Source organism: Electrona antarctica (assembly GCF_951216825.1).
Source record: "Electrona antarctica genome assembly, chromosome: 12".
In the NCBI taxonomy this organism is placed as follows: Eukaryota; Metazoa; Chordata; class Actinopteri; order Myctophiformes; family Myctophidae; genus Electrona; species Electrona antarctica.
In genome coordinates, this window is record NC_136793.1 from 9,553,541 (window position 1) to 9,577,570 (window position 24,030).

A 24,030-nucleotide genomic window follows, 5' to 3' on the forward strand; every position below is an offset into this window, starting at 1 on the left:
TTATCCTTGTGCAACTTACTACAAAAACACTGAATGATTTTGCTTGTTAGCTCGGTAGGTAGAGCTCTTTCCTTTGCAACACAAAGTCATGGGTTCAAATCTGGGCACCGCCAACTCTGTCACCGTCTCCACACCATAGCGCAAAACTTTCTTAAGCTGCGCACTTCTTAAGCTGCGCGCAGCTTAAATTCCGAGTTTTTAGACAGCTGGTGGATGGAAAAGAAGCTCCACCTCCGCCGAAGACTTGAGCGGAGGAGAGCGTTTCCGGGAATCTGGCCGTCGCGCAAGAATTCCGCGGAGGTGGAGCTTAATTTCCATCCACCAGCTGTCTAAAAACTCAAGCTTTAAGCTACGCGCAGCCGAGAACGTGCGCAGCTCTTTTGATGGTGTGGCAGCGGCTGTGTATGAGTCTTGCTGCTGCTGCTGCACGGGGAGAGAGGCCAAGTAGAAGCCTGACCAGTTTGTTTTGGGAAGTCTGGAACCTTGTTTTAAGAGGGTCCACCGTTTTCAATTCATCATAGTCCAGTAAAAATTGATAGCCTACTTTTTTTTTTAATGAGTACTTTTTCCACCACTGCTTTTACTTTAAACAATATAGCCAGGGGGAAAAAAATAACATATGGCTCTCAGGCTCTGTATTGGTAATTTGGTGGCGATCTGTCTGGAGTCACAGAATTCTACAGGTCACCAGTTTCCGTGCAGCTGGAGCTGCAGCGTGAGTGCTTTGGAGGAGCCCTGCCCAAACCACAACTCTAGCCATGTTGACTTTGGCGTGTGTTGTCTTGCACACATTGATGGTGTTGCATGGTGTTTGGTGGGGTAAGAAACAAAATGCAAGGTTTGGTATTGTTGGGAATTACCGTGAACTGAGAGGAGAGTCATATGAAAACAATGTTTATTGTTTTGTTTTGTTACAGTTGAGTCTACCAACCAAACAGCCACACTTGAACCTCCATCAACAAACACTACTGTTGGGATCAATTCAACTACTGCTTATGGTAGGAATTATTATTCACTGAATAGCCTATGCTATGTTTATATTATTGATAAGAGCTATAATGCAAGGTGGAAAGAAAGAAAAAAACAACTCATAAGATTAAGCATATGCTGAGTGAATTTATGGGTGTGTTTGCTGTGATGGTCTCCTGTGCTGAAAACAGCAGACCTACAAGCTCTCAAGTTGTGACCTACCTTTTAGCCGCAATTTGCAACTCTAGATTTTTTTATAATGGGATGAATCTAGAGTTGCAATACCCTCCATTGACTCCCCACTCATCCAATTTGGTTTGCCATCTGCTTGTCTTAAACAACGTTAAACTCACCAACATTGCAGCTGTAGTCCAAGCTTGAATTATCCTCTTTCAATCTGCCGAGCTTGTTTTTCATAAAAATCCACCGTAGACATGTTATGACTTATGAGCTACTTTCTGTCAAGAAATGATGTGCAGGTGATTCTTTTTCTAAGTGCTGGAGTTTGGAAGCACTCGTCGTATGTCACTGAACGGCCCTGCGTACCACCTGTTTCGAATTTGCACATAATGCAGGAGGCAGCAGCGCGACCCGTTAACAAAAACGAGTGCTTCCAAACTGCAACACTTAGAAAAAGAATCACCTGCAGAGGATGTCTTGACAGAAAGTAGCTCATAACATCTCTACGGTGGATTTTTATGAAAAACAAGCTCGGCAGATTGAAAGAGGATAATTCAAGCTTTGACTACAGCTGCAATGTTGGTGAGTTTAACGTTGTTTAAGACAAGCAGATCGCAAACCAAATTGGATGAGTGGTGAGTCACATTGCAACTCTAGATTCATCCCATTATAAAAAAATCTAGCGTTGCAAATTGCGGCTAACCTACCTTGTAGATTGTCTTTTTTTGTTTTTTTGGCTATTTTAAAATATAAGTGAAGCTGTAATCATTGCTCATCATAGTGTTTGGGTCTCCCTCCCTATCTTTCCAGCTCTTTAGTAAACAGAAAATCAGATTTGGATACCAATTATATCAAATCAGGAGAGGGGATTCATACAGAACAGGATAAACAAGTCGAATTAGAAGTGACAAAGCCATGAACAGAGTGCAGACACAATTGGAACTGGAACACTATACATTTTAAGCTGATAAAATGGTATAGTCTCTACTCTCTCCTAATTGTCTAGAATTGGTGAACCCACCTGAACATGTACACTGGAAGGAAATAATCTTGTCTGAGGCAATATCGGTAAGGGCGCAGTGGAGTAACTAAAAGTATTTTTTTCCGGTGAAAATAAAATCCCTTTCTGGCCATTTTTTACGTGTGGTGGGAGTCTCAGAGTGCGCCCACTAAGGAAAGTAGGCTTTCTAATAACACAAGCCGCCTTTGTATTGGTGAGTAGGTGAAACGTTCTTTTTATTTTCTTAACAGAGGAGAGGCTGGTCTGTGTTTCATGGTTAAATGCAATTATTTGTATGACAATGAAATCGTTAAATCATTAAATCATATTTTGTAACTGTGACAGCCCTGGCAAGACCGTCTTCCTCATAGCTCATTCGGCATTGTGTTTTCCTCAGCTGCAGTTTTCTGGTTGGGTGCATTAATGTCATTGTAGGGCTGCAGCTATCAATTGTTTTCTTGGCTATTATTCTACAGATTACTTTTTCGATGAATCGAGAAGCGTCTTTAAAAATGTATTAAAGATTAAACACTTAAATGTTATTTTGTGCTTTGCTTACGCTTGGTCGCTCAAGCAAGGTGGTGTGCAAAAATAGCTGCTCTATTGTCCAAGATCACTAGTTTCACTAAGCGATCCAATTGCAATAAATTGTGGAATAAATTGAGAGGTCATATTTAAGGAAATTAAGAAAACCTTATATTTTTTAGCAATGCCATACTGTCTCATTAAAGTTGGGGTTGTGACTTTAGATTTTGTCAATTACTTGCATGAGAAGGAGAGAGTTGGTGGAGTTAGCTGTTTTAGCAGACAGTTTGAGGGTCCAATGGAGTTAAGAGGTTTTGTCCAATGTGCTTTTTACTACTTTCCATTGGTTCAATATTTTCCAAACAACACACAGACGTAAAGGGTGTTCAATAGCACGGATTTATGGGGGAAAAAAATCTCAAAAATGGAGTTATGAGGTTTCCTCCGGACAGCAACGCTATACTGTATTCAAAGATTGCACAAATCTACAAGCTCATAGCACAGCAAGCAGTGATGCGATACGAGCTCATCCGGTTCATTTCCCCAGTAGGACGTATAGCGCATGGAAGGAACACGTTAACACGTTCCCCCTGATGGGCGATCACAAGCGGCCTGCTCACTCCTCATGCATTGAAGGAATCATGAGCTCAGTTCGGGGCTCTCCCCGGGTTGGCAGAGGGACATTAGCACTTTGAGATTCTGAGGAATGTAAAGTGCATTATAAATAAAATCCATTATTATTATTAGCGCCCAGGCTTACAGCTCAGACAATTCACCTTTAGCTAAGCCCCGCCTTCTCCCACTTAGACACTCGCACTCAGACACTTTCCAGCCGGGGCTCATTCATTCCAATGTAAATATCATGGATTTTACACATTAAATGCTGGCTCATTTTTGGAACCAGACCTTCAAAATCTCTTCCAAATTCGTCAACAAGGCCTGCCATATGCACTGGATTTTTTTTTAAAACAATGTTTTATCATATAGGAAAACCATTTGGACCATAGCAGTTTGGGGAGTGTCTTAGCTACACAATCGTCGGATAAAAGTATTTTAGTATAAAGAATGTGTGTAGAACATGCATGCCCACAACTTATTTAATATAATTTGATCTAACACAATGAAACGTGTTCCCTTTGATATTTCATCAGATGGTGGCAACAATACATCAGACGGTGGCGACAATACAGACCATGAAAATGTTGCGATCCAGGGCGCCTCTCGATATCAAGGTATGCCAAGACGATTATGTTAATTGTGACAGCACTACCATAATTATCACATAATTGTCTAATCACAATTATTTGAGATAATCGTAATATTTGTTTATATGTTGAAAGATATTCATACATTTTCAAAAATGTTTCAAAAATAGCGGAAATGGCAGATCTACAAGCTCACAACGCTTGTAGATCGTCTATTTCCACACTTTTTGTTTGTGGAAGTATGAAATTGGCCTAGTATCTTAGTAATGTCTTTGTATATATATTTAAGTTATTTGTCATATCTGCCCTGTAATTATTTTATTACAAAGCCTGTAAGGCCAAACGGAAATTACGTTTTTATTCATACGTTCCAATCTTCAATGTCAAACACAATTAAATCATTAATCGCAATTATTTGTACACTTTAAATCATATTTTGTAACTGTGACAGCCCTGGCAAGACCGTCTTCCTCATAGCTCATACGGCATAGAGCACCGTCCTGACGTCACTGCCCTCTACTATCAGTAGAGGGCACCAGTCCCATGGTTCGTGTATTTTTTTATAAGCGTTGTACTCTCCATAGGGGGATTTTAGATCGCCTCATATAAGAACTGTGTTTGAAAAATAAACCGATCACCCCAGCCTTTTCACTCATATGGATATGAAGCATCGACTGAAGGTGGAACTGTACAAATATACCCAAAGAGTAACAAAATAAGCGTTAGAAACGAGCCAAACAACCCAGAGACTACATTTCCGGGTAGGCTGCTTCTGCCCGCAGCCCGTCGCACAACAGAAACTGAACGTTAATTACGTTTATTTTAATTTGATTGATATATAATGTATCGTGGTTAGTACGAGTCGAGTCACCGCCAGCTGAGCTTACGTCAATGCGGAATCTCAGGAACGCAATATGTTGACAGCTGGGCGTGACGTATATGCTCAGCGACATTGCATTCATATGTAGTTTCAAGGCTTTTGCGGTCACATTAATTCCATTTTCTCTAGAAACTGGCTGTATCAAATATGAATGGACATCATTCACGTAACGACGCACAGCCACTCCCCTGACAGAAACGCCGGGGTGGTCGGTTTATTTTTCAAACACAGTTCTTATATGAAGCGACATAAAATCGCCCTATGGAGATTTCAATACAAATAAAAAAATACACAAACCTGTGTGTTGGTGCCCTCTACTGAAAGTGACGTCAGACTTCGGTGCTCTATTGCAGGGGTTCTCAACGTTTTTGGCCGGGGAACCCCGGAAATGCTTTGGCAATGTCTCGGGACCCCCGCCCCGCCCCCTCCCGACCCCCAATATAAATTGACTGCTACAATAACCTTAAACCATTTTGGGCGGGAACCCCTTTTGGTGTTTTAAGCATTGTTATAATTTAGCTATTGAAAAATAGCAGATCTACAAGCTCATAGCGCGCCACCGAGTGGCGCGCTATGAACTTGTAGGTCTGCTATTTTTGAAAAATCGTGAAAATAAAATTAAAAAAAAACCCTTTTTTTTATTTTTTATTTTTTTTGAAAATAATTTGGGGACCCCCTAAAATAATTTGGCGACCCCCCGAGGGGTCGCGACCCACGGGTTGAGAACCCCTGGTCTATTGTGTTTTACTCGGCTGCATTTTTCTGGTTGGGTGCATTAATGCCATTGTAGGGCTCGATTGTTTTCTTGGCTATTATTCTACAGATTACTTTTTTGATGAATCAAGAAGCGTGTTTAAAAATTACGTGTTTATTATTAACTATTAAACACTTATTTTGTGCTTAAAGGTATATTCAGTGATTTGACTTAATCTAAATATCACTTATTTTTTCTTTTTTTCTGGATAATCCTCCCTACTATAGAGTGTGCTGACCATATAAGGAGTTCCTCCCTGTCCCCAGTGAGCCCCTGGGGTCAAAAAACCCTAGTTTCAGTTTTGGTGGCGGGTGGCAAAGCCTTCATCCAATCAGGATGAGAGGGGCCTTCCTCCAATCATGATCGAGTGGGGGCGGGCCTTGGTGCACATGCTGTTGGCCTGTTGCACTTCCCCCCACTGTAGAGCGTGCATGTGCGCATTTTGTTACCGGGGCGGACTGGGTGGTTTTCCAAATCACTGAATGCTCCTTTAAGCTTAGTCGCACAATTGTGGTGGTGCGCAAAATATCAATTGTACAAGATGTCACTCCAATTGCAACAAATTGTGTACAGTATGCATTTACTCTTAATGCAAGACAAAATATTCATGAAAATGTCTTGTATAAATGCATAAAGCTTGTAGAAGTTTTTCACCACGTGTGTGTGTGTGTGTGTGTGTGTGTGTGTGTGTGTGTGTGTGTGTGTGTGTGTGTGTGTGTGTGTGTGTGTGTGTGTGTGTGTGTGTGTGTGTGTGTGTGTGTGTGTGTGTGTGTGTGTGTGTGTGTGTGTGTGTGTGTGTGTGTGTGTGTGTGTATTAGGGCAGCGTTGCTTCAATAAGGAGACGGAGATAGAGACCAGGATCATCGGTGGCCAGGAGGCCTGGGCTCACTCCTGGCCATGGCAGGTGTCCCTGACCTTTGTGTGTTTACTATGTGTGTGTGTGTGTAGGTATATCAGGGCAGCGTTGCTTCAATAAGGAGACGGAGATAGAGACCAGGATCATCGGTGGCCAGGAGGCCTGGGCTCACTCCTGGCCATGGCAGGTGTCCCTGACCTTTGCCAAGATGCCAGCCTGCGGTGGGGCTATCATCGGTGATCGCCACATTATCACTGCCGCACACTGTTTCAAACGGTGAGACGTAGTACTTAGTCAGTGAGTGGAAAATGTACTCAATACTCATACATACATTTTTCACTTGAATAAAAGCAGCAATAATGCAATGAAAGAAATACTTTGTTGCAAGTGAAAGTCCAGAATACAAAATGTAATGTTGTTGTTCACATTACATTTCACGGGATGTGTAAAACATCTTTTAAAAAAAAGAGAGAAAAAAAAGGCAAACTACAAGCTCACAACGATCTACAATGAGCTTGTAGAAATTCTATTTTTAAAATAGCCTATAGTTTCACTGGGGCTGAAGTTGCTAATATGTTTTGTACTAATAATCCAAAACTACCAAGTAACTAGTAACATTTTCTAATATTGGTAGTGGAGTAAAATTTGCCTCCGAGATGTAGTGGAGTTGAAGTAAAAGTATAACGAACGGACAACTTTCAAGTTTAAATTCTTTCCAAAATAGCTCATCGCAACACCTATTTTTGCTCCTTTTGTGTGACAAAGTAAGCATTACCAAAAACATACAAACATTGAAAATGTTGGAAAACTCATAAATATTCGAATATTTTGAAAATAGCATATATACAGGCTCACAACAAGTTGCATCTGCCATTTCTGCTATTTCAGAAAGTATAACCTAGCCTGTTTTGGCCATAGTAAATTATTTATTTGAGGTTTCTTTTTGGATACATGGCAACAAGTTAACTAATGAGACACAGAGGTGCAGTAGCTCCTGGATTGAAAGGTGTCTAAATGTGTTAATAGTCCTGTGTAAAAAGGCAAACAGAAATGTAACGTTGATTATATTTTAATGTTGAATGCAAATAAATAAAACACAATGGAATCCTCAATCACAATTTATTTTGTGACAGGTCTATGCGTAAAGATGACATTTTCTTAGATTTTGGCATAAAGCTTATTAACAATGATGGACGTGTCATTTCCTATAGGTATAACAAAGCCAAGTTCTGGGAAGTGCTGGCGGGGAAACACGACCTGGGTCTCCGTGAAGCCAGTGAACAGGTGAATGAACTGAATGAAACACGACCTGGGTCTCCGTGAAGCCAGCGAACAGGTGAATGAACTGAATGAAACACGACCTGGGTCTCCGTGAAGCCAGCGAACAGGTGAATGAACTGAATGAAACACGACCTGGGTCTCCGTGAAGCCAGTGAACAGGTGAATGAACTGAATGAAACACGACCTGGGTCTCCGTGAAGCCAGTGAACAGGTGAATGAACTGTCTTTATGAAACACGACCTGGGTCTCCGTGAAGCCAGTGAACAGGTGAATGAACTGTCCATGTCATGTTGAAACACGACCTGGGTCTCCGTGAAGCCAGTGAACAGGTGAATGAACTGAATGAAACACGACCTGGGTCTCCGTGAAGCCAGTGAACAGGTGAATGAACTGTCCATGTTGGGTCTCCGTGAAGCCAGTGAACAGGTGAATGAACTGTCCATGTTGGGTCTCCGTGAAGCCAGTGAACAGGTGAATGAACTGTCCATGTCATGTTGAAACACGACCTGGGTCTCCGTGAAGCCAGTGAACAGGTGAATGAACTGTCCATGTCATGTTGTATATACACGACCTGGGTCTCCGTGAAGCCAGTGAACAGGTGAATGAACTGAATGAAACACGACCTGGGTCTCCGTGAAGCCAGTGAACAGGTGAATGAACTGTCCATGTTGCGTTGTATATACAGTAGAACACGACCTGGGTCTCCGTGAAGCCAGTGAACAGGTGAATCAACTGAATGAAACACGACCTGGGTCTCCGTGAAGCCAGTGAACAGGTGAATGAACTGTCCATGTTGGGTCTCCGTGAAGCCAGTGAACAGGTGAATGAACTGTCCATGTTGGGTCTCCGTGAAGCCAGTGAACCGGTGAATGAACTGTCCATGTTGGGTCTCCGTGAAGCCAGTGAACAGGTGAATGAACTGTCCATGTTGGGTCTCCGTGAAGCCAGTGAACAGGTGAATGAACTGTCCATGTTGGGTCTCCGTGAAGCCAGTGAACAGGTGAATGAACTGTCCATGTTGGGTCTCCGTGAAGCCAGTGAACAGGTGAATGAACTGTCCATGTTGGGTCTCCGTGAAGCCAGTGAACAGGTGAATGAACTGTCCATGTTGTCCACTGGGTCTCCGTGAAGCCAGTGAACAGGTGAATGAACTGTCCATGTTGTCCACTGGGTCGCCGTGAAGCCAGTGAACAGGTGAATGAACTGTCCATGTTGCGTTGTGTATATAGCAGCCACAAAGTCTGCTGCGTTCACACTAGGGTTGTCCCGATCCGATCATGTGATCGGAAATCGGGACCGATCACGTAATTTTCAAATGTGATCGGGGCATCCTTGTATCAATATTATATCCATCATGATATTAGTGGAGATTGTCTGTGATTTTGGATATTGTACTATTGTGATGTGGCATAAACCTGTCCTATATTATAATATCGGATCGGCATTGTCAGATACTCAAAATCAAATGATTGGAATCAGATCGGGAGCAAAATAACGTGATCGGGACATCCCTAGTTCACAAATGAAGTGACAGGCCAACAAGCCATTGTCAGTGGAAGCCAGCCACATGCAGATCTACAGCACAGACTGACGCCCGACACCTTGTCACCGCGTGTCAAGTTCTAAATCTACTGAAAGAAGTCTATCTGGCTTTAGTTTTGTCCAGCGTTCCAGTGATGCAGTGAGTCGTCGTCGGTGATGTTTTTGTTTCACTATTTCCCAGACATGTGTGATATTTATTTATTTTAGTATACTATTTTGATGTCAGCGTGTTGGCACAGGAAATGTAATGTATTGTAAATTGTCTGAATAATCCCGTCAGTAAAGGATGGGCTGTGAAAGGCAGCCAGACGCGAAATTCGTTCGTTCGTTCGTTCGTTCATTCATTCATTCCATTGCCCTTCTCTCTCCATACAATGACATCAATTCCTGCTTGTAATGGGGGGACAACACATTCTTGCCATCAGCCTGTTCTTTTGAATCCAAAGGCTTTATATTTCCCTTTTACTGTATATATATCTTGGCACCCACACGCACGCTCTTTGACCTCAAAGAGCGCGTTGAGCAACACTTCGCCTGTGACTTTGCGACAGCGTAGCTGACCACACTGAGTTGTTGAGATGTTTTTGTCGCTGCTAGTGTGAAGGCAATTTAAACAATTCACACTCGTGTGAAGTGAGGGGCGCTCTCATCATCATACATCACCTCATTCCGGCCAATCACAATTTGCGTCCTCATTTTTCCGTCCTCGTTTTTCCGTCCTCACTTTTTATCCTCAATACAGTACACTGCTCAGCCAATCAAATCATCGCAATGGGGTGCTCAGCCAATCAAATCATCGCTATGATTCACACAGACACAAAATCAAAGCTGGGCATAGGAGGGGCTAGCGCCTCTCAAATAATACATAAAAGCGAGAAACCTGTAAAGGTTGAGAAAAACGGAATGGGGCGGCGCGTGCGTGCGTGCGTGCGTTATCATTCAACCAAAATGCATTGTGTTCAAGCGGGTCCGTGTGGCCAAGATCATGAGCCACGAGGGCTACAACACCAAGACGAAGAAGAACGACTTGGCCATTCTGAGACTCCGGACGAAGCTGACCTTCAACCAGCACGTCAGACCAATAGACATATGGATGAAGCCCCTCGAGCCCCCCTTGCAGTGCACCATCACTGGCTGGGGTTCCACCAGAGAGAGTAAGGGATATATGTCACTTTCACTGGCATTTTATTTTTGACTTGGCCGCCCTTCACTGAAATAGATTTTTTTAACCCATTTAGACCGGGAACCCATATACGTAAACTGTATACCTTTCAACCCGGGATGTAACCCCCCCTCTTAGGGGTGAGGTTAGGATTTGTAAGGCGTTTTTAGAATCGGGCCTCAGGCTAAATGGGTTAAACAGATTTTATGAGCGGCGCTAGCCCCTCCTATATTTAGCTATTAGTGTGGATTTTCGTCCTACACAAACATTAAATTCCCATTGACAATTAATGGAGAATTTTACGTCAGTGTCTGAGCAAATAGGCAGTGTCTATTTTACGTCATGGCGATGATAAGAGGACAGCCTAACACACAGACACACACAGGCCAGGGAGGAGGGCCAGTACAGTACAGTACAGTACAGTACAGTACAGTACAGTACCACTCACTTCAGACGGGTCTGATTTTGTTATAATTTGGAGTTCACTGCCTAATCAACTACTGTTTTGTTTGCTTTTAATTCTTAATTACATCAATCGGTAAGTTGATTGGCAACACATTTTACTTAAACCTTAAACATATACATTTTTGTATTCTCTTCCCTTCTCTAATCATGTCTTAGATCAGCAAGTATTTTGAATCATGTTGCAGATTTTGTATTTGTTTTGTACTGCAATCATGTCTTTTGGAAATTCTTTATATCTTGTTCTAAATGTCTTTATTGCGTCTTATAATAGGTAGAGGCCTCGTATAAGCCCCCTGGGCACTTTCCCTTTTCTATAATGTTTTGAATGTTTTATTGTATTATACTGTGCTAAATAAAAACCAATCGAAAAAAGAAATCAATCGATCAAAACCCAAGCCACAGGCTCATGTGCATGACTGGCCAAAATCAATTATTTTTCTTATCAATTATTCAACCGCTATTAAATTAACAAGCGATGATTGAATTATATGACCACGTGTCACGTTTTTATTTTATGGTTTGGTGGGTGGCTTTAGTCCATGCAGTGTTTTAAAGTGGATTAAAAATAGGAATTCCAAAGTAATAAAAGCTCATTCAAAACCCACCTCTTCTCAGACGCCCCACGCGTTCACAGGCTCCAAGAAGTGAACGTGAGCTGTATTTCCAATCGCGCCTGTAACAGCTTCTACCGCGGGAAAGTCAAACCCACCATGGTCTGTGCTGGAAACGCCAAGGGAGGCGTGGACGCCTGCCAGGTAAGAGATGAAACATGCCCGAGTGTAACCTTTTTTCATATCAAAGTTCATTATTTATTCTGCATTGGAGCCACGCACGGACCACCATTTGATGAGATTTAGCCTCTCAGACCACAAAAACTAAATATTTTGTTATTGTCAGATAATATATTGTCCACAATTCCATGCTGTATTTGATGTGGTACCATAGGAGAGATAACAGGCAAACGTTGATCAGAATAACCTTTTTCTACATGCTCTAATTGTGTAGAGTGACATCTTAGAGATTAAGTAATGCAGATGTTTAACAATTTAACTCTTGAGAGCGTACAATGAAATATTTCATTTTACACTTAAGAGTTCATGATCTTTAAGGGTCCATTTGGTTAAGCAACTCTCCATCATTTAGCTGGGGACCACCTGGAACCACCTCAAGGACCACCGGTGGTCCCCGACTCCCCGGACAACTGGTTGAAAACCACTGCTCTAACACATTTAGACCAGGGGCTGTATACAGTATAAGGTTGGCGTTGGGCAAGGTTTTACTGAGGTTACGGTTTGGAATAAGGTTTTACTGAGGTTACGGTTTGGAATAGGGTTTTACTGAGGTTACGGTTTGGAATAGGGTTTTACTGAGGTTACGGTTTGGAATAAGGTTTTACTGAGGTTACGGTTTGGAATAGGGTTTTACTGAGGTTACGGTTTGGAATAGGGTTTTACTGAGGTTACGGTTTGGAATAAGGTTTTACTGAGGTTACGGTTTGGAATAGGGTTTTACTGAGGTTACGGTTTGGAATAGGGTTTTACTGAGGTTACGGTTTGGAATAAGGTTTTACTGAGGTTACGGTTTGGAATAAGGTTTTACTGAGGTTACGGTTTGGAATAAGGTTTTACTGAGGTTACGGTTTGGAATAAGGTTTTACTGAGGTTACGGTTTGGAATAAGGTTAAGTTAAGGCAGTTGTTTTCAACCCTTTTCATATCAAGGCCCATTATTTATTTGGCCTTTGAGCCACGGACCACCATTTGATGAGATTTAGCCTCTCAGACCCAAAACGTAGAATATTTTGTTGTCGTTGGATAAGATTTTGTCCACATTTACATGCCGTATTGATACAATTAGGAGACATAACATGAGGAGACATAACAGGCAAACGTTGATCAAAATACCAATTCTTCTACATCCTCTAATTGTGTAGACTTCTTGTAAATGAAAATTAAGTAATGCAGAGATAATTGAACTCTTGAGAGTGTAAAATGAAACCCGTACGGGTCCATTTGGTTTAATTTTACTCTCTCAAGAGTTAAAGATCCAATTAAAGGCCCGTTTGGTTACCTAGTAGTGGCGACCATTCCAAGGTCGCCAGATTTGGAGGCGGGCGCACTTGTATTATTCCTATAATAACTACCCATCTTTCTGCTCTTCAGGGGGATTCTGGTGGTCCTCTGTCCTGCTTCACTGGGACAGAGTATCAGCTGGGTGGGGTGGTCAGCTGGGGGGTGGGTTGTGGCCGGCCGAAGAGACCAGGGGTCTACACCAAAGCACAGGACCACGTGGAGTGGATCAATGAAAAGTTGGTCGGTAAGGACAGTGGTTCTCAAGCTGTGCGGGTCCCCTACGTGATTTTGGAGGGGGGTTATTTTTAATAGCCTACCCCACGGTTCCCCAATAGGCGGCCCGTGGGCCATTTGCGGCCCGCGGAGCGCCCCCTTGTGGCCCCTGGAAGAATCTTTTTTTAAATGTTTTTAAAAAAAATAAAAATATTTGTGGCATGAGAAAAAAAAGAGGTTCCTCAGGGTTCTGCACTTAATTCAATGGTGGAAAAAGGGTTATTTTTACTTAAGTAAAAGTATCAATACTGCAATGTAGAGGTACTCTGATACTCTGTTAAGTAAAAGTCCGGAATTAAAAATGTACGTGCGTAAAAGTACGAAAGTATTGGCATGAAAATGTACTTAAAGTACCAAAAGTATGAATTATGCAGAATGTCCCATTTCAAAATGTATCAACATCTTTTGAAAATAACAGATCTACAACCTCTCAATGCGTCGCATCACATTGTGAGCTTGTAGATGGGTTATTTTCAAATACTCGAGGGACACACAGACGGACACACGGACAGAGATATGGATGGACACACATTGCTGTCTATAGGAGTGGCTAGCACCACTCAAAAAAATAAAGAAACTGCATAAATTAACTGTAGTTTGAAAACTGTTAATCTAAGCAACTGATGGCCGTGTGTGTGTGTGTGTGTGTGTGTGTGTGTGTGTGTGTGTGTGTGTGTGTGTGTGTGTGTGTGTGTGTGTGTGTGTGTGTGTGTGTGTGTGTGTGTGTGTGTGTGTGTGTGTGTGTGTGTGTGTGTGTGTGTGTGTGTGTGTGTGTGTGTGTGTGTGTGTGTGTGTGTGTGTGTGTGTGTGTGTGTGTGTGTGTGCATGGGGCATGTTTTCAGATGCTTCCGATGCTGGGTTTGACTCTGAAGGTATGTAGGTTTTACCATTTCAAATAAATGTGTATATAGATAGTCATCTTGCATTGATTTGAGTATTTGTACCCACTGCAGCGACATGTGGCAAGGTGCAGAGGACGCGCTGTCGCGTGCAGCCCTCCCTGGCTGAACTGACCCTGTCCCAGGAGGATGGCCGGGTGCAGCTGGGTGGCGTGACCGCGGCATGCAAAAACTCCTGGCCCTGGCAAGTCAGCCTGCAGACGACGGAGGACGGCGTCAACGACTGCAGCGGCACCCTGATCCACAAAGACTGGGTGCTGGCATCCAGCCACTGCGATACCAGGTGACGGGCACACGATCGTCACGGATATCACCAATATCTTCAAACTACTTAAACCCAGCATAGACCGTGGTTCCACCAGGTGGTCGGTCTATGCTTGGCTTCACCCCCTGTTTTCACAAATCAGATATTGGCTCATGGTCTGAAAAACATTTTCCGTCTCTGTTTTTACTAAGCATGCACCATTTCGGTGGTCACTTTATCACCTAAAAGTGGAGTATGAATAGGCCTTACTGGTGTTGGTGGTGGGAGCACACGACGCACAGTGGCAACAAGGTGGTGGGAGCACACGACGCACAGTGGCAACAGGCAGAAGAGCAACAGGCCTTACTGGTGTTGGTGGTGGGAGCACACGGCGCACAGTGGCAACAGGCATAGGCCTTACTGGTGTTGGTGGTGGGAGCACACAACGCACAGTGGCAACAAGGTGAGCCTTACAGGTGTTGGTGGTGGGAGCACACCACGCACAGTGGCAACAAGGTGAGCCTTACTGGTGTTGGTGGTGGGAGCACACCACGCACAGTGGCAACAAGGTGAGCCTTACTGGTGTTGGTGGTGGGAGCACACCACGCACAGTGGCAACAAGGTGAGCCTTACTGGTGTTGGTGGTGGGAGCACACCACGCACAGTGGCAACAAGGTGAGCTTCAGTAGACCGCCAATTGATCATCAGCTGCTTGACGCATCACATACAGTACATGTATCTCCCACACAGAGCTGCACGTACACATGGAACGCGGTACAGTGATGTACCCTCATCACAGAAATAGCACAAGCTCGAGTGCCGTGCTTACGAGCTTGTGCTATTTTTGAAAAATCATAAATGTGTGCAAATCTGTGAATATATATATATATATATATATATATATATATATATATATATATATATATATATATATTCTTTCACAGTGAACATTTTGAACTCAAATCTTTGCTTCTGGGGGTCCCTGGAACAACATATTTTGAGATGGGGGTTTGCGGCCAAATGCATATCATTCTTGACATGAAAAGGTTTGAGAACTACCACTGATATAGGTTTTTCAGGAAACTGTCATGATCTTAGAAGGCAATTGTAGAATCTGGTCTCAGGTCTCAATGTGTTAAACCTCTCGAGTGTATACTGCCTGAACTAGTTTGTGGGCTGATCAAATTGATTCGTTAGGGTCCATTTGGTTCCATTTGTACACTCTCAGAGTTATTAACATTGATTTTACAATATTGTACACTCTCGGAGTTATTAACATTGATTTTACAATATAAACTGGTGGTCCCAGAGATAGAAATGCCATTAAATAGGGGACCATAGCCTAATTCAGGTCAAACCAGGGGGGACTTGAAATGAAACTGGTTGAAACTGCTAGTGCCATAGCAATCATCTCTTATGGAGGTCCCTGTCATATGTTTTATACGTGTCTATTTGGGCGTCCTTGACATGAAAAAGTTTGAGAAGCTCTGCTCTATTCCTCCAGGCCCGGATGGACCGTGGTGGTGCTGGGCGGTCATGACCTGTACGACATGACGGTCTTCCAGAGTGTGATGGTGGACGAGGTGTTCCGCCTGCCTGAAGAAGGCGGACTCTCACTCCTCCGCCTCAGTAGTTCTGCCAGAATTGGTACGTTTTTTTAGCCAAGGAGTGTCTTTTGTGCAAAACTAATGCTTGGAATGTATTCAGAATCATGAAAATCCCCTAGTTTGACATGCTACTTAAAGCATAATGATTATTTTTTTTACATTTTTAAAATTTTTGCCTTATATAGGATGTTAATGGTATGGTCACATAAACCCACTATAAAAACATTGCTCAATGCTGACCGCTGGTCAGCAAGTGGATTCATGAATGTATGTATATAGATAATATATGGGCCAATTTAGGCCAATAAAATACTTTTTACCAAATTTCGCACTTTAAACAAAAGAAGCCTGTTGACTGCCGGACTATATACAGTACATGTCAATTTGAGCATCCTTGACTTGAACCACTGACCTAATTAATGTATTAGTGGTCCTCAAACGTTTTGATTTGACGGCTCCCGCATTAGGCCACACAGACCCACAGCTGATGATTAAGCAATATTACACGAGAGGGTGTGGTTTAACGTGATTATTGCCACGACAGTGATGCGGTAAGGAACGAGACGAAGTCGAGTTCCGCAAGTCATGTCATCCTTTTGTCTCGTACTACTGTCCCTACTAGGTAGTGCAGCCATTTTCCCAGTCTGTATGCCTGACGACGCGACGCAGCTGGATGACAGCTGGTCTTGTGTCACGACGGGCTGGGGGAAAAGCACAGCGGCAGGTAATGAGACGGTCATACAAACAGTGGTTCTGCATAGGGCTGTGAATCTTTGGGTGTCCCACGATTTGATTCGATTCCGATTCTTGGGGTCACGATTCGATTCAACTCTATTCTCAATCCAAAAACGTTTTAAAAAAATTTCAAAAGCATTATTTTTCCAGATTCAAAACGATTCTCTATAGAGGGTATGCGCGTGACATCATCAGCAAACCCGGAGGTTACGCAGGAATGCCTACTGAGTGGCAAAAAAATACTTTCTGGCCTTGACAACCCATTAATCCAAACAGAAAAGTCCTATCTGATTGCATTAAACAACGTTAACAATGTTAAACTCACTTTGCATGTTGCTTTGCTACTCGATGTGCCATTCACTTTAAGCATGCGCATACCCTCTATTCAAAATGATTCTCGATTCAATACATAGGATTTCATCACAATCTACTCCAGCCAACTGAAGTGACTATACTACAACTTGACAGTAACAAACACCATGTAGTGAAAACTACATGGTGAAAAAACTACAAGAAAATCGATTTTTGGAAATTATGAATCGATTTTGAATCGTTCATAACGGGAATCGCGATTCTAATTCTAATCGATTTTTGTGACACCCCTAGTTCTGCAGTTCGTTTTTTTCACGTCTCACGCTTTCTTGCACTGACCATTGGACTTGTTTGGCTTTGCACTGTTTTTCTTTCTCTGACTATATAAACACCTTATTTTTTACCCTTGTTTGCTCTCAATGCTTTGTATTATTATTATTATTGTCTCCACCAGGCCGAAGGCATGGGGAGAGAGTATGTTTTGCACTCAGTCCGTGTGTGTGTGTGTGTGTGTGTGTCCGTCCTTCCGTCCGTCTGTGTACAGCTAATCTCCGGCACCGTTAACCGATGCCAAACTTTGCACACACACTCCCTGGATGCCAACGATGAACCTCTGCCCCGCATTTTCCAGAACGGCCTGTTATAGCGCCACCATGAGGCAGCTTTTCACATTTTTGACCTAAAACTGCACCGATCTGCGTGAAACGTTGCATGCACACTCCCTAGTGGCCAAGGACAAACCTGCATTTTCCGCATCTGCCTTTTATAGCGCCACCAGGAGGCCGACTTTTGTAAAACACATTTTTTGAAATTACTCCTCCAGATTCTGTCCAAAGATCTCACAAATCGTTACACAGTATCTCTATGGTCATGTGTTCAAGTCGGATCTGTCCGATATTTCATATTCCATCCTAATTGGCTATAATTGGCTTTCATAGTTTGCACGATTGCCCCGTTTTGAACAAAAGCCTCAAATCATGAACGCAGCATGCAATTTACGTGAAATCTTTCACACATTTTCCTTACTAGACTGAGGAATATATCCCACCCTTTTCACATTGGCCTGTTATAGCGTTTATATTACTCCTAAACATTTTGCCAAACATCTCACACAGTCCTATCCTCCTGGTGGAGACCTGTGCCCAGAAGGGCACTTCTTCTAGTTATTATTGTTCCTTGATGCATCTTGTCTTTCCTTTTGCCTTGTTTCTACTGTTTACTACAGTACCTTTTTTCTTTTTCTTATACTTACATACATGTTGTGACCTTAACTGTCTCAGTGCCACAGGACGCCTTTGGACGCCTGCCCCTGGTGGCAGAGAGTGCCAATGGCGCCTTTGGACGCCTTTTTTTTATCCATATTTTGAAAATTGCTCTAATCTGCATGTCAGGTGATGACATGCACATTACATGCACAATATAATTTAATTTTCTTTCTTTTATTTATAATGGGCTTCGGTGGCACCAGGTGGCACTGAACTGCTGTGCCGCCTCTGGGCGACTGATTTCCCCCTGCGGGATAAAGGTTAAACATTGGTCAAATTGTCAAATAATATTTACAAGTAAGACGCGCGAACGCGGGAAGCGAACGCAGCTCGTGAATTGCAAAAACAACAATTAGAATAAATTACGTAATTTTTTAAGGTTTTTTTAAGTTCTCTTTTTTTTGTGTTTAAGATTTTTCTTAAGTTAATTTTTTTTTTAAGTTAAGTTTTTTTTAAGTTTTTCCTTAAAGCTTTTCCTTTTTAAGTTTTTCTTTTTTTTTTTAAGTTAAGTTTTTTTTTAAGTGAAGTTTTTTTAAAGTTTTTCCTTAAAGCTTTTCCTTTTTAAGTTTTTTTTTTTTTTTTTAAGTTAAGTTTTTTTTTAAGTTAAGTTTTTTGTGTGTGCGTTTTTCCTTTTTAAGTTTTTTTTTAAGTTAAGTTTTTTTTTAAGTTAAGTTTTTTGTGTGTGCGTTTTTCCTTTTTAAGTTTTTTTTTTAAGTTAAGTTTTTTTTTAAGTTAAGTTTTTTTTTAAGTTAAGTTTTTTGTGTGTGTGTGTGCGTGCGTGCGTGCGTGCGTGCGCGTGTGTGTGTGTGTGTGTGCGTGCGTGCATGTGTGTGTGTGTTTTTGTGTGTGATACAGCTGCGCCCTCTGGTGGTGGGCGGGTGGTGTTACAGCGTGACACACACACACACAGACACACAGACACACACACACACACACAGACGTGATCTGCTGGGTCTCATAGTAAATGCTCACTGCGTTCGCAATAAGAAAGGCAGAAATTGTGAAAATAGCCAATCTACAAGCTCACACAAACGAGGCTCTGTGAGCTTGTAGATCTGCTTTATTCCACAATTATTTACTCCTGCATTCAGTGCTTGTCAGGGCGGTGGGGTCCACAGTTTACATATAATTAATTGCATTTTTATAGCTCTTTCCCAAGTGCTCAAAGCGCTTAACAATGGTTCATTCATTCATACATTGGGAGGTGAAGCGGCGAACAGTCGACACCAGCGTCCTCACTTCCCACATTCACACAAAAATGGTGGCGAGCTCACACCGACCGACTCATTGGTGGCAGTGTGGGGTTCAGTGTCTTGCCCAAGGACACTTCGACATGTGGACAGGACAGGAGGAGCCGGGATTCGAACCTCCGACCCATGGATCATTGGACGACCTGCTCTACCTCCTGAGCCACAGCCCCCGATATGGGGGTGATTATATGATCATGTTGGGGTGTGACGGCCTGAAAAGGTTGAGAACAACTGATATGCTACTGTATAAACACTGTCGACGGGATTCAGCATTTAAATATAGTGCCGCGGGACGCGGTTGGCCACAGTCCCGAATGTCCAACAATAATCGTTGTGGTCGGACTGAATTTTTCTTTTTATGTCCAAAACCTTGTCTTGATCTTGGAAAGTAAGAAAGTACTCCTTCCCACTACAAAAATGCCGTTAAAGGACCACTTCACCACTTTTCAACATCTCTTCATATAATTGGTCCTCACTAATGTTCATGATAAAACCACCATAACACCATTTTTTCCTACTCAGTCTGTGTCTCATAGGAGGGCTTTGGGCAGTTCGGACACCCGTCCACCAGTGACATCATCATTAGGCAGATTTTTTTTTAAACAAGATTTGTTTTAAAATATATTTAGATTTTTATTATCGTGAGAACGATGGCTTCAACCTTTGCATTGCAACTTTTCAGGAAAAGAAAGCCTGCCGTTTCTATTAGCTTGGATTCACCATCGATGATGTCACTGGACGGGTTTCTGAACTGCCCACAGCCTTTCTATGAGACAGACTGAGTAGGAAAAAATGGTGGTATTTTATCATGAACTTATTAGTGAGGTTCAATTATAGGAAGAGAAGTTGAAAAGTGGTGAAGTGGTCCTTTAATAATATGAGGGGGTATTTTTCACTTTACTCTAGGTTTTGTGCGCACCTCAGACAGATGTTTAGATGTTTGATATTCATGTTATCAGACATCTTGTGATATTTAGTCGACTAAACACAAACATTCCAGGTGACTAAAATGTGACAAAAAATAATAATAAACTATTCAAGAGACTATGACTAAAACTAAAATCAAAATTCAATTCTAAAATCAATCAAAAACAACACTGCTTGTTGGACCACTGACTCCTGCTAATTCCTGTGGTGTTTGTCTCCCCCTAGAGGATAGTGTGAACGCTGACATTCTGCACCAGGCTAAGCTGAGTCTAGTCGACCAGGCGGCCTGCAGGAGGAGTTGGGCAGGACACCGCCTCGACCGCCTCAAGGACACTCACCTGTGTACAAACTCAGCTGGCTCGGCTTCCTGTATGGTAAGTGTTAAAAGGATCCCTGGCTAATAAGACAAGTGTGTCTTAAAACACTACTTGCCCTCTATAAATAAAATTACAAAATAAAAACACCATCAATATGTTATTTATAAATAGAGAATCTTTCCCTTATAGGAACTGCTCCTGTCGCAAGTTGATGATGTCATATGTCCATGTGTGGTCCAGCCCTATGGAATGTATGGAATGCACGAAACAACTTAATACTTCCGAAAGTTAATATGAGCATCAAAGCAATATTTGAAATACTTTTTTATTAGCACGTGCATTCCATACATTCCATCGGGCTGGACCACACATGGACATATGACGTCATCAACTTGCGACAGGAACAGATCCTATTGAGTAAAAGATTTTCTGAAAGAAATAAAATATTTAAGGTGTTTTTGTTTTTACATTTTAGTTATAGAGGGCAAGTATAATGTTTTAAGGCGTATTTGTCTTATTAGCCAGGGATCCTTTTAACCCATTCAGGCCTGACGTCGAAATTAAAAAAAAAAAAGTTTTCTAAATCATGACAATTTTCGGAAAGATTTGAGGCACATTTTAACGATTTTTCAAAAATAGCAGACCTACAAGTTCATAGCGCGCCACTCGGTGGCGCGCTATGAGCTTGTAGATCTGCTATTTTTCAATAGCTAAATTATAACAATGTTTAAAACACCAAAAGGGGTTCCCGCCCCAAAATGGGTTAATGGTTAATGTGGTTAAACGCTAACGTGACATGGATGCGTTCCAGGTCTCAATGGGTTGAAGTGGCGTTTGTACGGCTGTAACTATTGATTATTTTCTTAGCGATGTACTTGGGTTGGCCTTTGGGTCGTTTTTTATTTTCCACAAAATACTGAAAACCACTGAAAATTTGATTTATTAAAAATAGTTTTCTTTCTAATGCGCAAGAGTGCCATGTCCTCTCCGCATTAGAAAGACAATATCAGTCACTGTAAAAGGGATGAGTATAACATTTTGAAGTTACAATGGGTTTATTTAGGATAAACCCATACAAAAATGACAAATATCTAAATATTGAATCAAGCATCTGTTTTGGTTGCACATAGAAAAAAAACCTGTGGATGTTAAAATGTCCACAGAGGTGTTTTCATTTTAACGCATTCCACACAATTGGGTACCACATCACTACAGCACCTGTGGATGTTAAAATGTACACAGAGGTGTTTTCATTGTAACGCATTCCACACAATTGGGTACCACATCACTACAGCACCTGTGGATGTTAAAATGTCCACAGAGGTGTTTTCATTGTAACGCATTCCACACAATTGGGTACCACATCACTACAGCACCTGTGGATGTTAAAATGTCCACAGAGGTGTTTTCATTGTAACGCATTCCACACAATTGGGTACCACATCACTACAGCACCTGTGGATGTTAAAATGTCCACAGAGGTGTTTTCATTTTAACGCATTCCACACAATTGGGTACCACATCACTACAGCACCTGTGGATGTTAAAATGTCCACAGAGGTGTTTTCATTTTAACGCATTCCACACAATTGGGTACCACATCACTACAGCACCTGTGGATGTTAAAATGTCCACAGAGGTGTTTTCATTTTAACGCATTCCACACAATTGGGTACCACATCACTACAGCATGGAATTGTGGGCAAAATCGTATCCAACGACGACAAAATGTTTTATATAATATAAATAATACGTCTTTGGTCTAAGGCAGCGGTTCCCAAACCTTTTTGGCCATGCACCCCCTGTTACCTCCTGACCTAGCTGACGCACCCCCCCCCCCCCCCCCCACATGGCCATGCACCCCCTGTTACCTCCTGACCTAGCAGACGCACCCCCTGTTACCTCCTGACCTAGCTGACACCCCCCGTTACCTCCTGACCTAGCTGACACCCCCCGACATGCACCCCCTGTTACCTCCTGACCTAGCTGACACCCCCCGTTACCTCCTGACCTAGCTGACACCCCCGTTACCTCCTGACCTAGCTGACACCCCCCGACATGATGCACCCCCTGTTACCTCCTGACCTAGCTGACACCCCCCGACATGGAAATATACATTGCATATTGCTATATAGAGACATACATTTCCTATTTATGCACATATATGAACCTGAATATGGCATTTATATGCAGCATAGGCTATATTCTGCATATACTTGCCATATATTGGCATAATATGTTAGTATATTTAAAATAAAACCATAGCACCACCATTAGCCTTTTCATGTCGCGCACCCCCTAGAACAGGGGTTCTCAACGTTTTTGGCCGGGGACCCCCGGAAATGCTTTGGCAATGTCTCGGGACCCCCGCCCCGCCCCGCCCCCCAATATAAATTGACTGCTACAATAACCTTAAACCATTTTGGGCGGGAACCCCTTTTGGTGTTTTAAGCATTGTTATAATTTAGCTATTGAAAAATAGCAGATCTACAAGCTCATAGCGCGCCACCGAGTGGCGCGCTACGAGCTTGTAGGTCTGCTATTTTTGAAAAATCGTGAAAATAAAATTTAAAAACAAATCTTTTTTTTTTTTTTTTAATAATTTGGGGACCCCCTAAAATAATTTGGCGACCCCCCCGAGGGGTCGCGACCCACGGGTTGAGAACCCCAGGTCTAAGGAGGCTACATCTCATCAAATGGTGGTCCGTGGCTCAAATGCCCAATAAATAATGGACTTTGACATGAAAAGGGTTGAAAACCACTGGTTTAACATTTTATTTTATTTTTTATTTTTTTTACAGGGGGATCGTGGAGCCCCATTGTTTTGTCAGAAGAATGGCATCTACTTCCTGTTTGGCTTGTTCTCCTTTGGCAGCCGGCGTTGTGACCCAGACAAACCCGCCGTCTTCTCTAGTATATCAGCACATCGCCAATGGATCCAAAATGTTATTCGCAATTATAAGCGCAATATTTGACTGTATAATTCAATAAATATATATATACACCCATTACTTTGCATGTGTATCGATTGAAGGTAAACTTTACTTCATAAAGTACATTTTTGATCGTTCTCTCTGCAATCATGCAGCCGATCCCTGTCCCGGAATTCTTTTTTAGAGGCGGCCCCACTTAATAAATGTTCGGGACAGGGATGGTCTGCATAATTGCATGTCTGTACATTTCTGCTCACAGCTTCCCCGTAATTTTATTCATCACACGTAAAGTGATTCATTAAGATCTGCTATTTAAAATAATAACTAGAAAAGGATCGCTGCAAGCAGCGATAACTTCCGGACCACGCAGGAAGGCAA

At 42.3% G+C, this 24,030-nt stretch overlaps 1 protein-coding gene across 2 annotated transcripts; it reads left to right on the top strand.

The window, feature by feature from the left end:
• Nucleotides 1-431: 431 nt before the first annotated feature.
• On the top strand, nt 432-23,721 carry ovch1 (ovochymase 1). Of its 2 annotated transcripts, XM_079516121.1 has the most exons (14): nt 434-819; nt 918-998; nt 3,826-3,906; nt 6,462-6,645; nt 7,581-7,653; nt 10,157-10,346; nt 11,435-11,574; nt 12,981-13,134; nt 14,006-14,035; nt 14,117-14,345; nt 15,811-15,953; nt 16,536-16,637; nt 20,628-20,776; nt 23,521-23,721. In XM_079516121.1, the coding sequence occupies exons 1-14, from the start codon at nt 759-761 to the stop codon at nt 23,692-23,694; spliced, it is 1,791 nt and encodes a 596-aa protein (XP_079372247.1). In that variant the 5' UTR covers nt 434-758; the 3' UTR covers nt 23,695-23,721. The 2 variants fall into 2 exon arrangements, with proteins under 2 accessions (XP_079372248.1, XP_079372247.1); XM_079516122.1 differs by lacking the exons at nt 20,628-20,776; nt 23,521-23,721 and adding an exon at nt 17,505-17,696 and having other exon boundaries at nt 432-819.
• Nucleotides 23,722-24,030: the final 309 nt, after the last annotated feature.

Coding starts and splice junctions, on each gene's coding strand:
- ovch1 (XM_079516121.1), top strand. CDS start 759: ATGTTGACTTTGGCGTGTGTTGTCTTGCACACATTGATGGTGTTGCAT. Junction 7,654..10,156: donor TCCGTGAAGCCAGTGAACAG/GTGAATGAACTG, acceptor ATTGTGTTCAAG/CGGGTCCGTGTGGCCAAGAT. Junction 16,638..20,627: donor GGGGAAAAGCACAGCGGCAG/GTAATGAGACGG, acceptor GTCTCCCCCTAG/AGGATAGTGTGAACGCTGAC.